Below are 27473 nucleotides of genomic sequence, written 5' to 3' on the forward strand. Positions count from 1 at the left end.
GTCTGAATTTAATGTCTGAAGCCACCACTTGGTGAGAAGCCTGCATAGTTTGATATGGTGCTTATTTATATCCTAAATATATTAAATATATGGGGGAAAGACTATCTATCAACATTCCTGCATTTTTGATATCAGCTGCTGCCCAGGTGTTAAGCTGAGCTCAGATAGTGTTACACCAAAGAGGAAAACACAGACTTTATTGTGATGGGTCTGAACTGGTTATCCTTTTAATATTTCACTAATTAGTTGTTACTATACTCAACAGATAATGTCCTGTTTTGAAAAAGACTAAAAAGTAAGATTTGGGCCATTGCTGTATTATTCTCATCCTCAATTAAATTGGAATATAATTACTTATAAGCAAGAAGTTATGATAACCCTTAGGAAAGGAGAATAAAAGTAAATCTTTTTTATTTTCACTTAGCTAGCAAAAATAACAAAAATAGCAAAACACAGAACAACTTTCACTGCTTCATATCATCTGCCGAAATATGGTTTTGATTTCCTTTAAATTTATACCTCAGTTCTGTGCATCTGCAACTATATGCAATATGAAAACAGAGTCATTGTTCCTTACCCTTTCAAAAAAGAAAAAAAAAAAAAAAAGACTGTGTGAATAGTCTGAATTTTGCACATCACCTGGTCTTTTTCTTTCCTACAGCAGAAAAATTAGAAAGAGAGATTGTCTTGAGAGTCCACCAGGTGTTTATATCCGACTCTTATTCCCATACCAGCTGCTTCAGCATGAAAATAAGGAGTGGTCATAACATTTTTTTTCCTCCCTTGCTTTCATTTAAGAAGCTAGTGAAATCACTGAGACAGATTACCAGAATGTTTTTGATATAGTTGGAAGCAGACTCAGGAAATCAATAGGAAAACCAGAAGGCTTTCAAAAAAATCATCATATGGAAGATAGGGAGTTGTTCTCGTATTTCTGTCATACACAATAACAAGGATTATTGCTTTACAGAGGATTTTCTGCGCTATGAATTGTGTAAAAGATGTTGAATTAAAATCTGGCCACACAATAAAAAAAAAAATGGATGCAACTGTGAGAAATAGGCTGAGTATAATGTCTTGAATAATCTTGTGTGAGTCCCTAAACACCACCAACAATTATGGATCTACAGAGTTTTGTGAGGACTCCCAAGTTCAGACACAGTGAAAATATTCTTCTGAGGCTTATGGCTCCTCCTTTACAAAGTACATGACAACAGTTAGAGGTCAGGAATGCAAATATGGCATATGTAATAGTATGGACCACCTCTTAAGATATACTATACTGATGTACTTTGTTGGAGGGAGGGGTGTGTCATGAAAAATACTACCTCAGATACCCATTTCACAGTAATTTCTTATGAGTGAAATTGTGTTCTTTCATGTTTTATTGTCTTTGTCAGTTAGTCATCCCACCTGCCAGCTCCTGACCAGTTTCATACCATACAGAAAGTTAACTATTGGTAATTCCAGTGAGATTTGTGGCAATATGCGCCAAAGGTTTTTTATACCATTGATCAATGGAATTCAGCCTGTTTGAAGAGTGGATATCTCCATCTTACTGTGTGTTTCAAGAATAAAATCATATCTGAGTACCTTTTGCCACCTCACTGAGATTGATTTAGATCATCTGAAAGCAGTTTCACAAAGATAATGTAAGTATCTAAAGCTACCCAAAACCACCTTTAAACACCTAGATGTATTTATCTGACCGGACCTCTCAGACAAGCAAGGCATAAAACAGTTTGAGTTTGAATCCCCATGCCAGGCTTACTGAGCTACTTGTTAGTGCCCTTGAATGAGTGATACAATTACAATAATAAGTAGCCCAACTTGGGGAATTGGATGAAAAGAAAATTTCACTTACTACTGATGATATCCATCCATGTACACATTTAAATAAATGTCGTTTCTTATGATCATTCTTGAATTCTAGATCATTCTAGTGATGTTTGTCATTGGATGGGTAATAAAGATTAAGACTGTGTTGAATTTTCCAAATCAAATGAATTGTAACTTACTGACAAGGAATTTGGAGGAAGTCATGTCACATATTTCAGAGCCATGGGAAACTGCCAGCATCTATTGCTTCACAGATGTCCTTTTACCTTAAGACTTAGAGAGCATAAACTTCGCTTCAAGGCACAAGTGAAATGAATGCCTCTATTCGTGTGCCTCAATCATTACACAGATTTTGCATTTATGGTAGTATCTGCTCAGAAATGACACACACATTCAAGGTATCTTCCACTGGAGGAGATGCAGAAAGGTTTCCAGTGCACAGCCTCAGTCGTGTCCTTCTTGTTCATGTACCCACCTTGTCTGCAACTCCCACCCCACTTCAGTAATCAGTGACAAGAAATACTGAAAATATGTAATGCTTTTGAGAGTGAACCAATTGCCATCAGTCAGTTCTCTTTTTCTCAGTTTGTCAGGCAACTGTTTGATGTATGTTACATTTTAGAGCTAGATACTAACTGAAAGACTGAAATATTACGTACAGACTTCAGCAAGAAGTACATCGATGCTTACAGTCAGCTCTTGAATAAGTGAATTTCAGTTGATGGCAGCGGTGCTGCCTTCAGTCTTAAGATCCCAAATGGTAGTCTCATTGGAGTTTCTCACAATTGTCTTTGATATTAATGAGTTTTTAATTAGGAATAAGACTGAGACATCATTATGGATAGATGCATCCATGCAGACTCAAGCATTCATGTTTTTTTTTTGTTTAGTTTTGTTTTTCTTTAATTAGACCATATGAAATTGTTCCAGCAAGAGAAAACTGTTTTAGCATTAATTTTATTTAGGACGAGGACAAGTGTGTTATTCTGGGAGAGTATTATTATAGACGCTATAAACAGCCCTCTCCTTTAAAGACTTTAAAGCAGACATGCATTTTTTGTGTGTGCTAGTGCATGAATGTTATGTTTTTAATGAAAACAACTGTTGCAGTAACTGTCTTAAATTTGTTTAAGCAACTGTGGTTAAAAAATAAAAAATAAAAATAAAAAAGAGAGAAAAAAAAAGAAAACAGTTGTTCAACAGAAACTATGATACCTCTGCAACAAGCTGGGCTCAAGTCAAAAGACCTGATTATGACTCTGACCTAAGTGAAAAAATCTGAGTACAAAAATTCAGCAATTTTGTGTCTTCAACATTCTCTCGGTTTCATCTCTTCTGCTGACAATTTTCTTTTGCTCTCCAGTTTATACATTTTGATCAACTCTATTTGGAGCAGTAGCTTCGTACAGCTTTCCCTGGGCTATCTGCCCTACCTGAACCAGTAAGTAGGTACAATTGGGTCTATCACACAACTTGTTCCTGCAGAGACTGTCGGCATTGGCCAATGAGCTAAAATACATCCCTTCTGTCCTTTGTTCCAGTCCTTGAGTGCTGGCCACAATTTTCTGCTGTAATAGTCACACTGAATCCAACAACATTGTATCAGCAGAGATCTGGCTTGCACTTTGGGGACTTCGAACAAGGACTAAGAAATGTGTTTATTCTCTTGTGAGTATTTTTAATGTACCAAACATAATACTGTAGCTGCTGTATTGTCTCTCCAGAATCTCTAACTACTCCTGCAGTCTACAAACAGCATCTGATGGCTCAGGAGCTTCCTTCCACGCTGTGCTCTGAAGGCCTTGCATATGACAGCATGAAGACAGTCCCCAGGGAATACGCTCCGTGTATTGACTAATCGGGTTTCTGTGCAAGACACAAACAGAATAGCTGCCAACACGCTTATCCAGGTGGAAAAAAATGCACAGCTGATGCATTTCATTTTTCCTTGTATTAACCAGATAAACTCTAGTGCAATTATGTGTGTATTACAGCTGCACTAAGTGAAGCTTGTCTCCCCACTACACGTGCAGTACCCACATTTGAATTTTTTTGTCTTAGCAGAAAAGAAAATATATTGGTTTCTATCTCTTCAGATTTCTTCTTCAATTTTTAGCCAGTTTCAAATAGCTGGAGCTGTAAAATTTAAACTGCATACCTCCATCTGAAACCTTAAACAGAGATCAGTATTACCCTCATAAAACCTATTTGCTTTTCGAGGTGTACTTGGCTAAAAAGATTCTTAAAACTACTGGGCCTTAAATATTTGGAGCCATTTGGCTAAACAGACTTTGAGTTCTGAAATGAACAGCAACAACAACTGTAGTACTAATTGATTGATCTTTTAGCTTTCCTGGGCATGCTTTGTTTTCAAATGCTTTAGCCTATTCACATGACACAATTAGTCACCAGGCTCTGCTGCCAGCAGAAAGCTGCAGGGAACCAAGTCAAGTGAATGAAACTGTTTGAGACCCTCCTTGGTGACTGCAATCAGAGCATTGACTCCACCAGACCTCTACCCTGTGGAGGACCATACAGTTTTGGTCTCCCTTTTGCCCTGTTCAGTATTTACATACAGCTGCCAGCAAAAAAAGTTGTCACCTGCCATCATTGTACAGCTGGCACTTTAATCTGTTTGCCTCTCCTAACAGCCAGTAAGGTCACAATCACATACCTCTCTTGTAATGTGTGGATAAAGTCATCACAACAACAAAGATCTTTGGGTGTCAAACCTAACAAAAAAATGAAATGATGTTAATGGGCAGCTTGAAAAATACATTGATATAGCATTCTCACATTGCAAAAGGTGCAGACAAAACTTCACCAGAACATTTCATTTCTTCTGGCAGCCACAGAGATCTTTGGGCTTTGAAGTGCAGGTATTTGAAGGAAACATCCATTTGTAACAGGTGACATCAACATCCTTTTTTATGATGTCCTAGATCCTACTAGAGATGCTTGTGGCTCCATAAATGGATTACTGAAGCAGGATTCAATTATACTTGAATGTACTTGCCCTGGAAACACTGCAGCTGGCACACATTTAAAGCAGGATTTCTCTTATCTTTTCAGTGGCTTTCCATCACCAAAATTTTCACTTGTGGAAGATCAGATACAGCTGGATGTCAGAATTAACATTTCTGAAGGAATTCCATCTTTTCTCAACAGAAGAGATCCCATCTAGGCAACAGGGATGTCAGCCTTATTGCCGTGTCATGAGCTTTACTGCCATACAGCTCTAAAAGAAAGCTTATTTCTTTCGAGATGAAGAAAGATAGCCTTTTAATGTAGAACTGCTGTCAACAAAAGCTTCCCTTCCTTCTCTTTAGTCGATGCAGTTACTCTTCCTACTGACTCAGTTTTGAGTCAATTTATTTAGACTGCATTAATTAGTATAGATATGAAAAGCAAGGATAGGACTTAGCACTTTCTCATTCTCTTGCTCAGTGTCCTGCTTACAGCAGCAGAGCTTTCTAAAGTTCACCTTCCTGGATACATTGTGAAACACAGCAAGGTCCCTTCTGAAATGATGAACTTTATCTTGCAAGAGATTTTTACTATTGTGACTGCTGAGTTCCCAAAAAGCAACAGCTGTGGCTCTTTCCTTCTTGTCATTTTGTCTCCCCTTCCATACTGTCATAAATCTGCCTTTCTTCCCCCATGATAAGTCATTCTCAGTAAATGAATCATTAATATTTTCCACGAATCATCAATGAAACACAGCTTGATGGATTTTTGCTTAGTATCACTCTGGGTTAATGCAGCTTAATAAAAATGTGAACTCTTTTAATATAATATCTATCATCGTGAAGTCACCAGTCACACAGCAGACTACCATATACCGACACTTAACACCAAGTCCAGGTATGATAAGTTTCTCTGCATCAGTTGGGTGCTCTTTCACTATTAATTGGCTCCAACAAAATATAAGCTATTGAGGATCTCTGTCTCTCTGAGAGAGTCTGTGTCTTTCCCTATAATTGCGTTATCACATTTAGGTGTATCAACACATCTGTAGTCATGGTAACTGTGCTATTCTTGTCTTTGCCATTGAATTATTATCTCTTATTGACATCACTTTTCACCAGTAGAATGGGGATAAAAGTTACCAGAGATGAGTGGACAAGTTGGCAGAAGTAATCTGAAGAATTTGGCCATTCAAAATCTTGTTTCTGAGTTAGGAGGAACAGATGATGGAAAAGATGTGCGATTCAGAGATTCAGAGCAATTCATGTTTTTTTCAACCAAGATTTTTTTTCCAAAAAACACTTAATGCAAATCTTTGCGATACTTACAAGCTATTTAATTGTGTGAATAGAATAGTATTGTTACCTTTCCCTGAAGGTTGACTTGCATCATTAACCTATGAAAAAAAAAAAAAAATCTGAATTTTACTTTTTTACAGCTCTTCACATAATTGTTCATATAATACCTTTCATAAATCTTTTGACCTTCAACCTAATAATGGTGTCTGAGGGAATATCTTCTGTCTTCTATTCCTGCAAATATCTCCACTTTCTTTTCCTGATATTTATGCATGAAGTGTCTCCTGTGAGATAATCCTTATTATATTTTCCTTCAAATTTCTTCTCAAGATTCACTTTCTTTGTGACAAATGCAAGAAATTGGTGTATCAGTCTTAAAAATATTGAATTAGAAACAGAAGGTATACATACATATGGCTTCATTTCTTTGCTTAATTTCAGAAAGCCTGGAATTGTAAAGCAACTTGATGTATTGGGTTTACATGGCAAAGGCCTGGTAGCAGAGGGGCTGCAGTGGTGACTTCTGCTCACAGAGGTCACCCAGCAGCTGCTTCATGTCAGATCATGTATTTTTTGTTTGCTTTTAGTTTCTTACTGCTCTAGTCTGCTAGTGATAGGTAATAAATTCTATTAATCTACTTTTGCTGAGTTTGTTTTGCTTGTTATGGTAATTGGTGGGTGATATCCCTGTCCTTATCTCATCCCTTGAGCCCCCTCCATCACATTTTCTACCTTTTTCCTTTGAGAAGGGGTGTGGGAGAGTGGTTGTGATGGAGTTCAGCTGCCCAGTAGGTTAGAATTAATGCACTTGCACAATCAAATGAATTTTGGATCAAGTGATTTTCTTACCTTCTGTTGTTTGGCACAGTTATTTCTTTTACGTTGATTCAAACAATAATCTAAGCATTTGGAGTAAAAACTCTGCCCATTTGTCCAGCTTTGTAAAACATGGTAAAAAGACTTTAATCAGTCTTACAAAGATACTTCTGGACAAGCACTTCAAAAATTTTATTTTTATTGTATTTTTTGATTTTTTTTTTCCATTTCTGTATACCATCTTTTATAATGGAATAGTGGCCTGGATCTGGGTCCTGAAAGTATAACCAGAAAGCAAGTACCAATTCTCCTGAAAACAAATGTAACATGACTGTCCTCTGAGTTGGTCTTAGTCCAATAAGCTTTTCCTGAAAAGTTAGTGGTGGAGAATGATTGCAGGACTGTAGAATAATTGAAACAAGTCTTTGTTTCAAATTCAAGTGAATCGGCAGCCTTCTTTGGTTTTGTTTTCTTGTTGTTCACAGTTCTTTCCAATCTATTATTGGAATGCAAATAACAGCTACTTCATGCTTGCATTTTATTTAAAAGCGGATATGTTCAATGAAGGGACGGAGAGCAGAATCTCTGCAGAAGTAAGAAAGGTTTGATTGAAGAGGCAAGGAAAATTATATACCGTACTTGCATTGTTTCTGAAATGCTCTATTGTAAAGAAAAAAAGTCCTTTGAAGAGCATATAAGAAGGCTTGACATAGCCTGTAATAGAGCTTGAGATCCAAACACAAAGCTTAGGTGTTTTCCTGGCACAAGACTTGGTGAGGCAAACCCTTTGCTACACATTCAGTCTTACATTGGAAGACCCTGTGAGAGTAATGTCAAAATTGCAGGTAATGCCACAGTCAGGATTTAAGTCCTCCCTGTAGCATTGTCTCTTTCTATAAGAACATGCCTAGCATTTTAATGGCTTTCTTCCACTGTCCCTTGAACCATCTTGGTTCATTTCTGCCATCCTCCCAGCCTTTTCTCACTTGTCCTCAGTACAACTTCCTACCATCGCCTCCTTGCTGCAGTCCAGCAGCAAGGATTCATCCCCCTTTCTCTCCACACTTACCTGGAAAGCTCTTGTCCAGCATCACAGGAGAGAACAGGAAAGCTAGATCAGCTGGTCTTATGAAATAATCATTTATGATGGCTGCTACAAGTTAAGGTTGTGAGGAAAAAAAAAAAAAAAAAAAACACACTGAAATGGGTGAAAGTTTGCAGGACATAGCTAAAATCTTCAGCAGCAGCTTTAGGTGCTCACATTCATTGTGTGTCTACTGAACACACACAAGCAAAGGTATCTTGTTGCAAAGGTTTGAGCAAAGGTTTTGTTGGCTTATTGCTTGCTGAAGCATGGCAGATGGTGACATGAATGGCAAAGACAAGACCTTTCATACTCCTCAGGATCTGTTACATGCTCTGAAACACAGGAATGCTAAAATTCAGCAACAAGATAGGAAATAAACAATCTTATACAAGAAGAACAATTTACTGTCTCTGAACAAAGGCTCATAAAAAATCTGTATTGATGCCTTATGACTTTAGCAATGGGCAGAACATGATTTAAAATTCTTTAAAATAGGGACTTTGCTTGGTTCTCTGGATTAGCTGTTAAGAGCTTAGGTGTGTGAGTACAAGTCAGACACCTGCTATGCAAAACTTCATCTTAGAAAGTTTGTTTAATACAGTTACATTTTCAAAAAGAGAACCATAAAAAAGAAAGTACAAAATGACCGTAACGTCAGGCAGAATTATCAACTTTGATATGGTCCAGTGGATTTTTTAACTGTCAGAAAGACTGAGAGATTGGGAGGGAAAAAGGGATATCAAAACTACCAAGTGAAAGCATGAGATATGAGACCAATGACAGAAACGAATCTGGATCTCACATCTTTTACCTAAAGCCTGGTCATCCACAGTACCATAGTATCAGATGGGATAAGGAATAGAGCCTGGTCAGATGCACTGAAGCTTGTAGCTCTAAAAGCTTGAAAATGAGGCTGAGGGAGAGGCAGAAATAATACAAAATATAGCACGTTTTCATGGCTTGTCACATTCCTGTCTTTGTTGTTCAGATTTGTACAGCAATCTGAAGGATCAACAGTTTGCTTTGTATTTATATTTCGGTATACTTCAATTCAAAAGCTATGGGGTACTGATACAGACACATTTTTATATAGCATTTATGAGTAGGTTCAAAGCTGAAGAATTCTGTGCAAAATGATTTGCATTTCAAAGCAGTAGGGATTGCAATTTGGGGTGAGCTCACACAGAGCTATTAACTAATAACTTCTATGAGCTTTGTGAATTGCATAGCTAAACTTTGATTGAGGTCTTGTGTTGAAAAAGAGTACCAGCCAACAATAACTTGACTCTTGACATAGGACTTAAGAAACAGAAGCAGAGAAAGGCAAAAAAGGGCAGAGTTATTTTTTTAACTTTCAGGGAATCATATAATCATTAAGGTTGGAAAAGACCTCCAAGATTATCCTGCCCTACTACCAACGTCACCCACTAAACCATGTCCCTAAGCAACACATCCAACCTTTCCTTGAACACCCTCAGGGATGGTGATGCCACCAACTCCCTGGGCAACCCGTTCCAATGCCTGACTGCTTTTTCTGAGAAGAAATTTATCCTAATTTCTAACTTTAATTAATTAAAAGTTAACATTTGCATTCAAGCATATAAATCCTGCTGGTTCCTAATTTTTTATTATTTTATTAGTATTTTGTGCTAACAGGTTATTATCTTAGACAAGTACTCCATAGTGCAAGGCACAGTGTAATTACAGGGCAAAAATATAATTATTTTAGCTTACTTGTAGATATGTATGTGTATCAGTATATATGTACTTTACTTTCTTGTATGCAGCACAATGAATGAAAGTTTTATGAAAGATGCAAAGGATAGTGAAGTAAACCTGCAGGTCTTTAGAGCCTAGACTGGCAAAGGATAAAGTATGTATGTGCAGGTTGTTTAAGCAGGAATGAAAAATGCCATATTGATCAATGACACATATTTCAGTACTGTGTCAGTAAAGCTGGCAATTAATTAGCATCCCACAAGTCTGAAGTAATGTGGGTTATCATTAAAAGTACTGTGAGCTAAAAAAAAATAAAAAAATAAAAAAAAAATCATCTTGCAGTGAAAAGGACTATTTAATGGCCCCATTCTGTTTAGATTTTTAAACAGCAGCATTGCTGTTTAATGGATGTATAATAGTAAGCAATGGTGATCATACTGACACAAAAATATACACTAGGGATGAAGATGTATGCTTTCAAGATGTACTCACACTGATGGCCCAAGAGAGGTTCTGTTACTGATATTAACAGACATGTCCTGAAAGTAACACTTCACATTCATTAAATTCAGACTGGATCATACACAGTTCACTGTAAGTTTCTCCCAGCATTCACCTTGTTTTTCAAATAGTCAGAAATTTTGAAGTTGCCCATACTTCCTGTGCTAGACCTTTTTACCTTTTGTTTGTTATCTGTATAAGCATCTGAGCTAAGGTTATATATTTTCTATAATGAAGCAAAAGTAATTACTGCAAAAAGCAGTTCAAAGTTCAGTATGTAGTCACAGATATGATTAGCAGGAAGTGTGGTAGTATCATCTGTGTCAATGAAAATTGAAATAATCCATTTAATTTACGTTTTCTTCTAACCTCTATTTGTTGATACAAATTATCTTTGTTCTCCTGTCTTGTAACTAAGTATAACTTAATGTTTTTTCTTATTTATGTGTAATTTACTCCAGCGTAAATCTCAGTTCTGAATCTTCCTTTCCTGCAAATGCATGCACACACATGCATACACCATTACAGCTAAATGCGTATCCATCCCTATCTGTGTGCATACGTTCTTGCAGAGGATAACTATTAATGTTTTGACATACTTTATTAACACTACCTTTCTTTATTTCAGCAACAGTCAAAAAATTATTTTATCATCTTTTATACCATCTACCTACTTCACACTCCTCAGAAGTTTTAGTTACCTGGTGGCTTGGATAGCTGCAAGAGCATTTCATATTTTTGCCATCTAGAATGAACACTCCAGGGGTGCTTGTATTCCACTGAACCTGTTTACTTTGTGCTTCATGTATTAGGGGAATAAGATAGGAAATGAATTCCCTGCTTGCAGAAGTATTGGTATGAAAGTGCTAACCTCACAGACTGAGCTCTGAAGGTAGTGATCAGAGCACCCAAAAGCCTCTTTGATCTGAATTCATTGCAAACACCTAACTCACAGACCCCTATAGATTTCCAGTTTTAACTTTGTGCCTAATGAAGTGAAGTTTATCTCTGAAAAGCTTTATCACAGCTGGACGTAACTAGCAATAGTTACTTGCAAGAGTACAACGTAAGGGGGTAACTAAATGAATCTCAGCAGTTTGTCCTTCTAGGACAAAGCTGAAATGTGCTTTTATTAGTAGTATAATATAGAATAGTCTTCATCCAGGTCTCCAGACTACACCGCAAAACCAGCATGCAATTTGCCTCTCTGCATAAAAAAACGTCAGAGTGGAAAGAAGCCATGTCAGTCAAGAGGAAGATTCTTCCACAGAGTTAAGAAAGGAGTCTTATGTGCATCATTTATTTGCGGTTAGTCAAACATAACTTACATTTGTATGATTGTCCACGATCTGAGAAGGATTGTCCACGATCTGAGAAGGACAACCCTCCATGATCCGGAGAGGATTACTTGATGAGTTACCACACCCTAAGGTCTTTGCCAGGGGAGTATAGTATTGTTGCAGCACAGTTAGTGGTGGCTGTTTCTTCTTCCACTTTCTGAGGTACATTTAATATTATTTGTACATGTTTCAAACACCTTATTTGCTAACATAACTGTCTGGTCGGATCATAAATTTACTTCTACTATGCTGAAATCTACGAATCGATCTCTGTGTATGGGGAGCATTTCTTCTAGGATATAATCTACATGATTGCACACAGCTGAGCAAAACTTGACTGAAATTTAAGTTGAAAACATCTTAAGCACTAGTCAGATTGTCAAGGCTCAAAGCCACAGGTCAGGCAATGAATTGGTTAATTTTGTCAGTATGCGTAAGTCCAGCTAGACATACTGACAAAAATGGCCATAAAATTGGCCATATCAAGTTGAGTGGGCAACAAGGCTGAGGCATTTCCTTGCTTGCAGTACACCTTATCCTGCAAGTGTATCATACAAGCCTTCCTTTGAGTACCTACACTGTGTTGGTGTTGTTTTTTTTTTCTTCTTCTTCTTTTGAAATAGGCTATTGAGTGTCTTTTTTTTTAGTAGCTATCCTTAAAAAGTCTCTTACCTTTGGTTACTAAACCTGTAAAGTATAGCATTTCATGAAGGCTAGTTAATTTAATAGGGGCCATTTTGTCTTGTACTATCCTCAGTTTTAACCTGAAGGCAGAATAAAAAAAAAAAATCTCTTACTTTGGAAGTGTGACTTCCAAACAACCTGTTGTGCTTCTTAGGACAATGTGCTGCTTAAACACTACCAGCTCATCTCACCTTGTTTTTCTTTCCAAAGCTAATTTACATGTCTTGGAAGTACATAGACGTATTCTATAGTACATATTCTATAAATCCTTTTCAGGTGTTTGGTTCTAAAAATCATGTAAAATTTCTCTGTGTTGTAAAAGCAAAGAATCAATTTGTTCTTAATACAAATTCTAATCAGAGGTGCAGTGGTTCTTTCTCATCTGAGCCATTGTGTATGTGTATATGTGAACAAGATCCATCTATTTATAACTGCATGCAATAAATGTTAAAAGGAATCTTTTCATTGTCAAGGAGCTCTTTTTCTTGAAGATAATACATCATTAAGGTTTGCCTTAAAACACTGATGTGAACAGGAAAGGCAAAAGCCTAGATTGATATCACCTCATGGAGGCCTGGTGCTGTAAACACATCAGTAGTGTGATTAGCCCTATTTACAGAGTGCACGGTGTTTATCTCTGCATTAGTTATAGCAGGCTTGTGGAGACCCACTGAGAGTGAGAAGAAAAAAAAAGAAAAAGAACTAACATCTTTTACTGTTTTCAGTGGGAAAAGCTGTTTTGTCTCCTCTGATGTCTGGTTGGAAAATGTTAGATAAACAGGTCCTTTGACAAGCCCAATGTTAGTGAAGGAAAATTTGCTTTTTGTTGCTGTTGCTGTTCACAATAGGCTTTCTTATTTTATTTCAAATGAAAACACATGTGCCTGCTTTGAAATGGCACTTAAAATTTGTCAGAGTTCTCCTTTTGCTGCAGACTTAACACGTTCCCTTTCCCATCCTCACCCCTACAGGCCCGTGACAGAGGGTTAGACCAAACCGGTGGAGTCATGCTTCACTCACCTGTATCTTGCTGGCAGCCGTTCCTAGGTCTGGCTGTGCTGCTAGTCTTCATGGGCCCCACCATAGGCTGCCCAGCCCGCTGTGAATGCTCGGCCCAGAACAAGTCCGTCAGCTGTCACCGGAGGCGCCTGATGGCCATTCCAGAGGGCATTCCCATTGAGACCAAAATCTTGGACCTCAGCAAGAACCGACTGAAGAGCGTCAACCCTGAGGAGTTCACGTCATACCCCTTGCTGGAGGAGATTGACCTCAGTGACAATATAGTTGCCAATGTGGAGCCTGGAGCCTTCAACAATCTCTTCAATTTGCGCTCCCTGAGGCTGAAAGGAAACCGTCTGAAGCTGGTTCCCCTTGGGGTGTTCACTGGGTTGTCAAACTTAACGAAACTTGATATAAGTGAAAACAAGATTGTCATTTTGCTGGACTACATGTTCCAAGATCTACATAACCTAAAGTCCCTGGAGGTTGGGGACAATGATTTGGTCTATATATCACACAGGGCTTTCAGTGGACTGCTTAGCCTGGAGCAGCTCACCCTGGAGAGATGCAACCTCACAGCTGTACCAACAGAAGCTCTTTCCCACCTTCACAACCTCATCAGTCTGCATCTGAAACAGCTCAACATCAATGCTTTGCCTGCATATGCCTTCAAAAGATTGTTTCGCCTGAAAGACCTGGAGATAGACTCCTGGCCCCTCCTGGACATGCTGCCTGCCAACAGCCTATATGGTCTCAACCTTACTTCTCTCTCCATCACCAACACCAACCTGTCTGCAGTACCTTACTCTGCTTTTAAACATCTGGTTTACCTGACACATCTAAACCTCTCCTACAACCCTATCAGCACCATTGAAGCAGGCATGCTCTCCGATTTGGTACGCCTGCAGGAGCTCCACATGGTGGGGGCCCAGTTACGTACCATTGAACCACATGCTTTCCAAGGGCTTCGATTCTTACGTGTGCTTAATGTGTCCCAAAACCTGCTAGAAACCCTAGAAGAGAATGTATTTCATTCCCCCAAAGCCCTTGAGATCCTCTGCATTAACAACAATCCTCTGGCCTGTGATTGCCGTCTCCTTTGGATTTTACAGAGGCAACCCACTTTGCAGTTTGGAGGCCAAACACCGATGTGTGCTGGCCCAGACAGTGTCAAGGAAAGGTCATTCAAGGACTTTCACAGCACAGCTCTCTCCTTTTACTTCACCTGTAAGAAGCCCAAGATACAAGACAAGAAGCTGCAGTACCTGGTAGTGGAGGAGGGGCAGACGGTGCAGCTGATGTGCAATGCTGATGGGGATCCGCAACCCACCATATCATGGGTTACCCCACGTCGGAGGCTGATCACAACTAAATCAAATGGAAGAGCCACTGTTCTGGGAGACGGCACACTGGAAATTCGATTTGCTCAAGACCAGGACACTGGAATATATGTTTGTATTGCAAGTAATGCAGCTGGGAATGATACCTATTCGGCCTCCCTTACAGTGAAGGGGTTTACTTCAGACCGTTTCCTTTATGCCAACAGGACCCCTATGTATATGACAGACTCCAACGACACCAGTTCCAATGGAACTAATGCGAACACTTTCTCTCTGGACCTTAAGACAATATTGGTGTCCACAGCTATGGGCTGCTTCACATTCCTCGGAGTGGTTTTATTTTGTTTCCTACTTCTTTTTGTGTGGAGCAGAGGGAAAGGCAAACACAAAACCAGCATTGACCTTGAATATGTCCCTCGCAAAAACAATGGTGCTGTAGTTGAAGGGGAGGTTGCTGGACCACGAAGGTTCAACATGAAAATGATTTGACGGTGTTCTGCTAGCAGTGCTTTTTCTGTGGCATTATAACCAATTAAACCAGCCTGGCATGTGGAATTGCTGGGCAGAAGCAGCTTAATGCAGCTGTCACTGTATCAAAAGGTTACGTGGAAATGGAAAGACTATTTGTGGTTGTATAGCAGAGCCTCCAGACCTTGAGGCAGATATGTCAGGGCCTTTCATAGAACTGGTAAATTGTACTAACTGTTTGCATTGCAAATATTGGCATTCTGGGGATATCAGCAATGAACCGTTGGCTCATGCTCATGGACAATTGTTCAACATTTTCTACCACTACAAAAAGAAAAAGAAAAAGGAAAAAAAAAAAAAAAGCCTACAGTGTAGGATTTACATACTTAAAGAAAAAGACACATTTGTCTAAAGCATACTCTACAGTGAAATTTGTATCTATAGATCTCATTTGGTAAAGAGCCTTGCATCATACCTTCTAGTTGGTTCAACGCCACAAAAATTGATAGTGTTTTTTTTGTGTGTCTGTTTTTTTTGTTTGTGTTTTGTTTTGTTTTGTTTTGTTTTTAATATACATCTCTACTGTGTACATTTTAAAGCAATACAAATGAGAGGTTGTGCTTTTAGATATCCACCAATACTGACCCAAGTGTGATGTCACCCTCCTCACCCTCCTTTTAACAACCATCTAACCCAAATTAGACTCTTGTAGTTACCAATTAGAAAAACCATAAAATATTTTTCTCCTCATTTAGAAGGCCAGAGATGAATAGTTGAGAGCAAAAATACTCAGCTCTGTTGATCTTCTCTTCATATAAATATAAGGCATGTGCCTAGTTTTGATACAGAGTGGAATATTTTTTATATCTGTGATATCACACTGGACCAGTTTACTGTAATGTAGCCCTGGATTGCACCCAGGGAAGGCAACCCACTAGATATTGCTGGCATAGAAGAGCTGAGTTCTACCTTGATGAGATGGAGCTGTTTTTGTTAGCCTTGTTTTTAATTTCTAAGCTACTGTTAAAACGTTAATGTGTATGGGGCAAAAAGAAAGAAAGTAATGTATTCTTCATTCTCGTTGAGAAATATGATCTTACTGTTTGCAGGAGTAAATTAAAACATACAAAAGCTTTGCTGCTAGGAATGAACTCTTCTCCAATGCCAGTAAACTAGGGTTGTCCATGCATAATATGGGGATTATAATACTAAAATAATGATTAAAACATGATAGCCTCAAAAAGGCTAACATACTGCCAGATATAATGAACCTCTAGCCACTGTCATTCTCATCTTGTATATTTGTAGATAACATAAACGCAAAGCTAATTTCCAAGAACAGATTACTTAGCTATTCTTGATGCCATTTTAATAACTATGTGGTTACGTTTCTTTCAGGGGCAGTATATTCGAACAAGAGGTGCAAGTTTTTCCAGGTTTTAGAAAGATTTTTTAATGGGGAGAAGATGAAAGTGGAGTGTTAGTTCAGTACAAGTATTTTTTTTATTTGTTTTATGCCTCTAAACAAATCCTCAAAAGGCTCAGAACTGAAACTTTATTCTTTATTGTTGATTCCACTGTTCTTAATTTGAAGCTCTCAGCAATGGGAAGATACGGAGTTGTTCATCAACCCCTCAATTTTCTAGCAATTATGAGCCATAGGTTTGTTGCTAAGTGGTTGATATCAAATATGATTTATAAACAATTGGAATTAACTGGAGTAAGGATAATAATGACTATGTACATGTTTAGCCAAAAAGGATATGAAACTGTTGTAAGACAGAACATTCAGCTTAATGTGATTTAAGAGCCTGTGTCCAATCTTAAAATTAAATTTCAGCACTCTGAAACCAAAGTCAGGCTGGCCTGTAATGGGATGCTGGTGCTTCTAAAAACTTCTACCCACATTCTTTGGCAGAGATTTTCTAAGCAGGTTAAAAATCTTACACCGCTATCAAGGGAAATGTGCCAGAAGTCATACAATCCAGCTGTGCTCCCCAGGTATATCCCTAATATAGCTGTAGGACCCAGGGCCAAGGCAGTTTTGAGAATCTCTGTTCTTAGTGGCTGATCTTTGGTTGCATTGGTTGCTCCATTTCAGGTCACCCAATAGAGAAGGATGTGAGGGTTGTTAGAATTTTCTTCACTTTAGCTGGTTTTAAGTTGAGCTTATTTTGTTGATTTCTTTTTTTGTGTGTGTGTTCTGAACTAGACAGCTGGAGACTTATGGAGATGCTGGAGACTTATGGAGATGCTTGAGATTAATCCTCTTTGTTCTATGAAAGTTTGTGAAATGTTAACAGGATTGAATAACCCCTGACTAAACAATAACACCAGGGAAATTGTTTTTGCTGATAAAATAACCACCGCACTGAAGCCCAAAACTCTACTGTACCTTAATGTGGGCAGTTAAAGAAACAAATGGGGATAAAACAAAGTGTTTCTGAACTGCCCATTAAAGACATTTGCATGTGCCTTTCCCTTGTAATTGTTATTTTTCAATTAGTAATCTATTATCCCTGCAGTCATTTCATGTTAAATGTTAAAATCAATGTTAAAAGCAAAAATTCTCCTCAATTCTAGACAGTTGCAGCGGATTGCTTCATATTAAATGTCAAAAAAAAAAAAAAAATCTTAAAAAAATCTAGGAAAAATGTGCTTTTAGGGTTAATTATGAATGGCTGAATTCCCCTCTTTACTTAGAATGGTTCTAAAAAGTGATTGCATTGTTAGTGTACTGCAAGGATTTCTGAGCAGTAATGTGCTTAGTTACCTAAGTAAAATATGTCCTGGTGATGAAAATTACTGCTTGCTTTTGCAGAGCACCACCTTATGGAGCTGTCAGCATTGTGTGTATTGCCCTGAGTTCAGTCAATACTCAGTTTTTAACAATCAGTGTTTAATCCCTGCCTTTAGCTATGTTCTACTTTTTGCAGCCTACTTATTTCACCATGGACTTGGCAAGGCATATGGCATCTCTTAACAGAAATAAGGAGAGCAAGACTCAGAGGCAGGCTTTTATCTTGCTCCCCACAGTCTTGCTCCCCAGATGTGTATTCCTGGGACACGCACTCACTGCAGGGTAAATAGGAGTGCAGTGCCAGGGTCAGACCTAGACAACCACCATTTGGGCAGTTCTTTGTTGGCTGGTTGTCTTTTTAAGAATAAAGGTATTGTAGCTGACTGCATGCCTACTCTGCCTCTAATGTGTTCCAAATCACTTCTCCGTCAGTTCTAGAGATCAAGGAAACTGCAGTTTACTGCAAGTGAGTTGAAGCATATTAGAGGAAAAGAAAGATGAGACATCTGCCACACACAGCTCCCCTGTCATTTACTCAAATGCAGGTGGACAGTGCGTATCTGCCATTGCATTAGAGAACGAAGTGGTTTTCTCCTCTTTTGACTTGTACACTGGCTGCTCCTTCATGCTGGCACAAGGCCAAACCAGGCCTTTCCTTCTGGTCAGCACAACAAGCCTCTGCAGAGCAGCAGTAGTTCTGCAGAAAGGGAGAAAACAGAGAAGGATGAAACCAGCAGAGCCACATGAGAAAGCAGGTACACCATTATCTTTTTCAACAGTTCTTGTAAGTTCTGTGCTACCATAATAAAGTTCTCACTAATATATTTTGAACTCCACTTACACAGACCAATGCTTCGTTCTCTTCCTTGTTTATAATGAATGGATCCTTACCCTTCCCAAGAGTGAGTTAAAGAGGACACTGCAAGCAGTGTCTCAAAAAAAGAGTTTGCAATGATAAAAGGGTGATGATGAATAACCAGCACCCCATCTCAGCCATATGTCTAGATTTGGGGCTGCTTCTCTCTTTTTTCTTTTTTCCTTCTTCTTTTTTGTTAACTTGGGAATATTCTTTTCAGAAAGGCTTAGCTTGTGATATCACCTCCATTAGATTCAGACTGGGGAGGCTGCTTTTGCATTCTGCTCCCCACTCCTTCACCATTCATACACACTGCCAGTGTCAACAGGGTCAACAGCTCCACACGCGACAGAAATCAGACAGGAGACACTGAGACCCTGGAGAACTGTTGATGTGACCTGATGTCAATAGGCATTTATTTAATTAAACACTCTTTAAGACAATTCCAAAGTTGATGTCATTCATACTGCCATTCAATGTTTCTTTTATTTACATGAATGGTATGTGTTGTTTTTTTTTTCCTTATTTCTTGCAGCATGGTATTACATCACCTATGATGGTAATAATGATATCATGAAGGAAATTTAGAAAGCCAAATTGTGGACTCAGCATCATAAATGTAGTTGAGGTATATGAGACACAGTAAGAAGTCAGCATTAATATTTAATGCAAAGTCATATCTAACTCTTGTGATTGAAGAAGAAAGTGGTATAGAGGAAATTTGGAATGTAGGCCATGTTGCAAATAAAGTACATCAAAGACATGTAGAAATACGCTTTTCTACACCATGCCTAAACATCTGCTTTAGACATTGTTAGACATTGGTCTTTTCCATAAAAATAATAAATAAATAAATAAATAAATAAATAAATAAATAAAAACTTCAAGATGCAGGAATGCCAGAAGCCCACATTTAACCCTTAGAAAGATGAAAGATTGGTTGAAAATCTAGTAGAACAATGAGATTCTGGCTGCCCGGCAGCAGCAGTAGCTTCTAGCAAAGCGAGCTAAGAAACTGCAGTCAGTCATTTGTGTCACATTTTTGTCACATTTTTGCACCATCCTGTGAAAAAGGGGTCCATTAGTCAGTATTGAAAGGGCCAATCCTTATTCATTTTTCTTCAGAAAGGGAAACATTTGTGTAAATAGGTGACTGTCAGTTCCATCTCCTTCCCCACCTTTAAAACACACAGCAAGAAGCGAGGAAGGGGAGGCTTATTCTGGCATGGTTGGGTAATCATCTTTTTCCGCTAAGCGATCCCAGTTTACCTGGGACTAACATGATGACTGTGTTCTCTCCATTCCCATCCTCTCAGTTCACAATGCAGCTTGATATGGAGTTGCAGGGAGAAGAATGCATCGACAAGCTGTCCCTCCTCCCTCAGCTCTAGCTCTGGTCTTCTCAAATCCAAGAACCAGCATAGTCTCAGTATCGTCGAAGTCGCAGTCCACTGCAGCTGATCTGTAGGTTTTCCATAAGGCAGTGTACAGACTAGCACTGGATACATGCTTTCTGACCTGGTATCAGTGTCCCAAGTGTCTTCCCTTTGCGCCGAAAAGATATAGGAGAGAATTAAAGAAGAACAAAAAAACTGTTTCATACAGTAATTTAAACATTAATTGTCCCTGGAGTTAAAGGAACATCTTTGGAAGAGACAAAGGCCTGATTGGTGTTGAATCACTGAATAATGAAGGAGATTTTTCAAGTTAGCTGAGCAGTTTGGATACCCTATTCCTATCACCTGTAATGAGAATTATAAACTCTATTTTCATTGGCAGCTTAGGAAAATCACAGCTAGTTGGTTCAGTGATACGTTACCTTTCTTTGTTTTCTAGCTCTGCCCTTCTTCCTTCTCAGTTGCAAATGACAGTAATTCCAAATGAAGATCTTTGGATTCAGTTTAGTTTCACTGTATGCTCCCATGGTTTTTGGAATCTAGATCTCAAAATACAATCTTAAACCCTCTTCAAACCAAAAACAATAAAAAAAATAAAAAAAAAAAAAAGGAAGAAGCACAAGTAAGCCTCCTCCTGCTATCGAAAGAAACAAGCGTCTGTGAAGTTATTCTTATTGCTACTGAGATAGCTACAAGCCAAAAGCAATCTGCAGGTTGAATGATTCTTAGTCTTTTTTTTTTTTTCTTCTTCTTCTTTCTTTTTTTTCACTAGAAGCAGGTGGTTGGATATAAGGCCAGCTGAAAATAGAATTCTTTACATATAGCCTCAGCAGAATGAGAAAAGAGCTGGCATAGGCAAGCAAATTGTTATTTTAACTTAAAGTTAAGGATACTTTATCATTCATATTCAAACAGCTCATATAAGAATACAAGAGAGCAGACTTTTACCTCATAACTTGATTATTCTTATTTATTCAAACTGGCACCAAAATTGTCATGAAGCAGAAGTGTTGGAACAAAAGACTAAAAACAGATTTTCTACTGTAATGAGTCAGTATAAATCAGGAGAAATACCCTTGACACTCTTTCTGTTACTCCTTGGTTATACAAGAAATTTGATATAGGAATATAGTTTTTTGTTTGTTTGTTTGTTTGTTTTCTACTAAGGGACTATAGTGGAAAATAAGCAGAAGTTTTAATTATTTCTCACCTTGTGGCATACCTTCTGTGCTGGATTGCTGGATTGCTATTTGTCACTGTTAACTGAGCTGGAGAATTTAAAAATACAGATTCTGGGAAGAAAAGAAAACAAGCAAAAGAAAAAGAAAGTCTGCTGACTTCTATGTGTGGTATTTGCAAGTCAACACGCTATCTCCTCATATACAATCCAAGAATAACGAGTTGAAATTTCAAGGCAGCTGTGAAGATGGCTGTCAACTTGTACACATGTTAATAATTTTGATTTTCCAGAAAACAAAATGTTATTGCTTCTGAAATAACTCATTTATGCCAGTTTGATCCCTAAAAACAAATGACACTTTGTCTTCATAACACTGGGCACTGTATAAATAGGTAGTAAATGACAACACTGATCTGGTGAGCTTACAGCCTTATAGTAGGAAGATGGCTTATGGGCAAGTACATATGATAGCAAGTCTCATTCTTCGGGGAGGGAATGCCATAGTTCATAACTATTAGAGTATCATCACAGTTACTGAATCTATTTGCAAGCACATGTAGTTCATATGTATATGTTTGTGTGTGGAAAAAAAAAAGTTATATTTGTTTTGTTCTTTTTCTTACTTCAAGTATTAAATGTATATTGTTTTTAAAAAGTGACAAGGTTAACCAGAAAAAAAATGTGTTGTAATTTATTTTAATATATATGATCATGATTATGGATGGGAAATGAACTAGCGCTGCTGTTATGATTCATGAAGCACACGGCAAGTCGGGTTTGTCCATTAAGTCCGCTTCATGTTTGAGCAAAATATGGTAATATTAATGAAAAAAAGAAAAAAAAAAAAAAAAAAAAAAAAGTTGTTTGTCAAGATGGTTGTCCTGAATGTCATTTTAAAATTTACTTTAGGGCTTATGTCATGATGTGTATCATACTTATCCAAAATGAAACACAAATAAATAATTCCATGGAGTGGCAGCATTTACTGGGAGAAGTGAAGAAAATTTACACTGCTTCCCTTAATGTAGCTGGTCGTTTTTTTTGTTTTTTTGTTTTTTTTTTTTTTGTTTTGTTTTGTTTTGTTTTTTTTTGTTTGTTTGTTTTTTTTTGTTTTTTTTTTTCAAGGGGTAGGGATGAAACTAAGCTGAGAAAAATGCAGTTTTCTCAGCACCAGTCCCAACATCCTTGGTGTCAAGTCTTCATGACAGGTAATACACTCAAACCAATCATTCCTGAACTGAAAATATAAGCCATTACAGTCAGGAAGAGAATACTCTAGGCATTTCTCATGTGCTGACTTACACTCCTCCATCATGGCATTGAGCTCTCAGAAACAGAGAAAATCCTAGGTCATATTCAGAATGCTCTGGGATTTATTCTCCAGGCAAAATATCAGACAGTCTGTTCCTTCACCCTCCCTTGCACAGCATATGCAGATAATTGGTGGGGATACTGGTCAGCCTAATGTCAGAAGGAAAACGCCTGCCATATCCCAATACCCTGGAGATAGATTTCACCAAGTGTCTATCACTATTTTTTTTTTTTTTTTTAATGAAGGTAACCAATACTGAAAGTCTACTTCTAAAACATGTTTTCTAAGGAAAACACCAGTACAGGATTCAAACTTCTCTATAACCGCACCACAGAAATTAAGTGGTGAAAGATAGAAGCTGAGTTTGAAAGCTATTCCCAGCCTGAGGCCTGCCATGACCCATCAAATCAATGGCAGAGATCACCTTTGAAGGACACAGGCCATAACTGGCCTGTGCTACTGATGCTACTCTCATTCTCAGCTAGCTGCTTTCACCAACAGAGGATTTTGCTTATGTTTTCTGGGATAATCTGAAATAAGATTTATCAATCCTGAACCCATTATCCTCTAAACCAGGGTCTTGTTCACTAGGAGGGGGAAACAGTTGGTTTTGCTACCTCAGAAAAGGAACATGCAGGCTGAAATCTGGATGGATTGCTGGGAGCAGAGACAGACAGAAACTGAATGTGAGCTCTCCCAAACCTCTTGCAATCTGTTGTATCCTTTTGCATTTGACACCCTCGAAAGGTTTTGGCTGACTTGCATCACTGCACCCTCCTCCACAGTAGACTATCAAATGTCAAATGTCAAATTTTTGTGGGAGAAACTTAGATCATGTTAAGGATCTGAATGATTTCATGTTATTTTCCTTCAGTCTGATCACCTGATTTACAGTCTGCAGTGTGCTGCAGTAGAGCCTTCAATATGACATGAAAAAGAACCATCACACTACTACTGCATTGAGAACACCGAGTTTGCGAAGGACAGGCAATGGTTCCTGGAAGGGTTCTTCTACACTAAGCTTTATACTTCCTTTATGCCATTCAGGTTACTCTTTTGGACTACCTGATACTATCTCAAGAGGGGGAACTTGTTCCTATAACACAGGGTTTAATACACAGTTTCCAGTTCTTACAGTAAAAGAAACCATGAGTCTTTTCCAGGATAACCTGGTAAAGAAAAACCCTGTCACATCAGGCAATCGCTGACAAATTCATTGAAATCATCCCCATTCAAGCTGGGGTCTGAACAGAAAGATTTGTGCTGTCCTGTAATATCTTTAATTTCAGAAAAAAAAAAAAAAAAAAAAAAAAAAAAAAGTAGTATCTATAATTAATTCATAACACACAAACATAACTTCAGGTTTTCAAAAGCATCCAAAATTCTCTAGGGCACACTTGTTTTCATAAATTTCACAGAATATTTAAACTTTTACAGTTCTACTATAAAAGAATGATATCACAGTTAGTAGCCCTATGTTGGATACCAGGGTAACCTTTAAATAAATAAATCTGAGCATCCAAAGCTTATTTTAAAAAATGCCTAGCTCTAGAATTTTTGTATTTGAAAAGGGCAGGGGGAAATGGGAGCATCACACTATCTACCAACTAATAAACTCAATACACAAAGATGAAGTTATTCAAACATGGAGGAAGTGAATTCCAGTGAATTTTCTGCATCATAAAACTTTCTCATATGAATCTGTAGATGGTTGGCTATAAAAAGGGCTTTATCCATCTCCTGTACTTTCTGGACTAGGGACTGGGGAGAGAGGGAAGAGGGTGGGGAAGGGGGAAGAAAGGCTGGAAGGCTGGTAACTCATGCTGGAAAAGCACAATTAAATCTGAACTAGTGCATTAAGAAACATGGAGTTATTGAAAAGGTCCTGACCTTACTACCCACAGCCTCGGCAGCAGGCAGGGAAATTTGGTCTAAGTTCCTTCTTTTCTAGAGAGAGGAAATTCCCAGGGAAAGCCTTATTCTTTCTCTGTTCTTGGAAGGATGTTTCAACTTTAGTATTCAAAGGGAAAAGTAATACAGTAATAAGTTAGTGAAATACGGGATTGGACTGTAGAAAGAAAAAGAAATTAAAACTAGTGTAAAAAATCAGATGACGTTGGTATTTAGCACCTTCCCTAAGTACCTGTAGAATTATGTGGGTTTGCAGAAGCTGATTTATTAATTAATACCTAGGGATACAATCAGCTAGTTTAAGCTATAATCACCAGCTGGAAGATCTTATTTACCTCATCAGTCCCTAAAGTGGAAGTTATATTTTTCTGAGCTATTTTCCGATAACTTTGCTATTTATATAACTCAGAAGCACAAGTGATGGAGAGCACACTTATTTTATTAGAGGAAGACAATGATAATAAATTTAATCTATTACTTTTGCTACGAGAACTGTTTGCTGTATGTACAAAAACTAATAGATTACATCCATTATATAAAGTATTGCTATCACTGAAACCAAATAACATTTCCTCTTAAAAAGCTACTAACCTGCAGTGCATCTGTGAGGTGTGTCAGTACTATTGCACTGCAGAAAACACTCTTCTTGTACAGAGAAAAGGCATATCATGCAGTGGGGTTACTGACACAATATAGCCCCCTGACTTACACAAAAGACTGCATTCCAATAGGCCTTATGGAATCTCATTGTCTTGGCTTTAGTGAGTTCGGCAGGCTGTCACATTTTGCTAAAGGAAATCAGATCAGCACTGCCTAATGTGGAGAAGTCACAGCTGTTGGCTAGTAACATGAGCAGAAGGCTAGAACTCAGCATTTCTGATCTGCAGTCAAAACCCCTGGGCCTCTAGCGGTCTGGGGAATACAATACAATACAATACAATAACAATATTCACCTTTCAAAAGGAATATTCTGCCACTTCTCTTCAGGATTATAAAGCTGAGGAATTACAGTTCAGCCATCCCTACATGAGGAATTATAATTTTTAACATAGATTGGTATGTGATAATAGGCATTGTTATTAGACAAAGAATTTTTTTTTTTTTAAAGAAATGAAACAATTGCTGCCCGAAGTGTTCCAGAAGATGATGGCACTGTGGTCACAGCAACAATCTGCCCTATAGTTGGCATTTCCAACAGCTGTAAAATAGATGTTCCTGCAGAGGAGTGGCAGTATATGAAATAAAACTGTCAGGAAAGATGCACACCAACTAGATTCTTGCCTTTTTTGCAATTCAATGGTATATTGCATGAAAGGACCTCTTAATGCCTCATTTAATTAGTGTTTTTGCAATGCTTAATAAACGATTCATCTCCTAACGAATCTATGAAGATTTATCTCTTTGCCTTTGATTATAGATGAGAGATGCTGAAATGAATGCAAACCACACATCATCAGGTTGTCAAGTGTATCAACCCCAGCACTGAGCACTCAGACTACCAGTACAAAAACATTACCATTTGGTCCTTGTACAAGACTGCCAAAAATAGGTCCTATAGTTTCTGTACTCTCTAATCAAACCATACTGAAAGAAACCTAGCATTCCCATAGGTTCCCCAGATCTCTAACAGACAAAGTAACAAGTGTCTACTTTTCAAATTTCTACTGCCAATGTTTATTGCAGGGAATTTGAACTAACATTCTGTTTGCTTTATTTGCCACAATGCTGAATCATGTCCAACCTCAACTTCATCTTTTACTCAAGATTGGTTTGCTTATACATAATCCAAACACTTGCAGCTGCCCCATTCCCAGCTTCTGCTTCAGGACTAAAGCCAGAAGAATTTGCTATGAAAGTCAGTGGAGCATATTTGATAGTTAATGGCCAGTTACTGCTTCACGTTCAGCAGTCACTGGGAACTGTATTTGAAGTATGGGCCTATCTGGAACAAAAATACCATACTTGCCCTTGGGAATGAGCTTAACCACCATATGTCCATTCTGTCATTCAAGACCAACAACAGCTGAAGACACTGGAAGGTGTGCATTCAAGTCAATGAGAGCTGAAGGGACTACCTGCTGAATGAGCATGTCATCCTCAAGAACTGCAAACAGGCACCAGTGAGAGATTAACTTGTCCTTTATGTCTTAACATACTGAAGCAGAAACTCCAACCAGTGCAAATGGAAAGAAGGCATATAGAAAAAACAACAACAACAACAAACAAACAACAACAACAAAAAACTTTGCTCCAATGGACTCACAGTATGAGAATGAAATGTATGAAAAATGGATGAGATATGCTTGTTGATGAGAAAATTATTTTCTCACTATGATAGAGTGTTCCCTCCAGATCCTGTCTTAACATAAGGATTTTCCTCTCTCCTTGTTCAAAAAAGGAAAGCTACAAACCACATAATTTAATTACAACTACTTTCTTAAAATGCAGTCTGTTCTGATCAAAAGATCAAACTTTTCTGGATTTTCAACAACTATTGTAATTGTTTTTCATATCAATTGATTTTAATTGTAACACTGTACTGCTACAGCCCTATTGTCTGTGTCCTTCCAAATTGTCAGTTACTTAAATGAAAAAATAAAAGCTGGAAAGCACATTGTTGTAATTGATTTCTATGTTGCAATTGTCTTATCAGAAACATTTGTCTGTTGAGGCACACACACAAAAAATAAAATAAAATAAAATAAAATAAAATAAAATAAAATAAAATAAAATAAAATAAAATAAAATAAAATAAAATAAAATAAAATAAAATAAAATAAAATAAAAACTTTCCTAAAAATAAAATTGAAAAGAAAAGTTAAAATAAATAAATAAATAAATACAAAAATCCATTGCTGTTTCACTTGTGCTTTTTAAGGCAACAATTTGAGGCTGTCATTTTCGGTCCCCTGTGACAGTTTTGGAAATATGTTAGGCATTCCAGTGAGTATACTGATTA

The 27473-nt window shown here is 37.8% G+C and overlaps 1 protein-coding gene across 4 annotated transcripts in view; it reads left to right on the forward strand.

The window, feature by feature from the left end:
- LINGO2 (leucine rich repeat and Ig domain containing 2) overlaps positions 1–27257 on the forward strand; it is a 565290-nt gene extending 538033 nt beyond the window's left edge. For all 4 annotated transcript variants that reach the window (XM_068667144.1, XM_068667148.1, XM_068667146.1 and 1 more), the window contains one exon: positions 13223–27257. In XM_068667144.1, coding sequence (XP_068523245.1) covers positions 13259–15079 — 1821 coding nt within the window. In that variant the 5' untranslated portion in view covers positions 13223–13258 and the 3' untranslated portion in view covers positions 15080–27257. The remainder of the gene's footprint in view (positions 1–13222) is intronic.
- Positions 27258–27473: the final 216 nt, after the last annotated feature.

The sequence above is a fragment of the Anas acuta genome, chromosome Z, assembly GCF_963932015.1.
Source record: "Anas acuta chromosome Z, bAnaAcu1.1, whole genome shotgun sequence".
NCBI classification, from domain to species: Eukaryota; Metazoa; Chordata; class Aves; order Anseriformes; family Anatidae; genus Anas; species Anas acuta.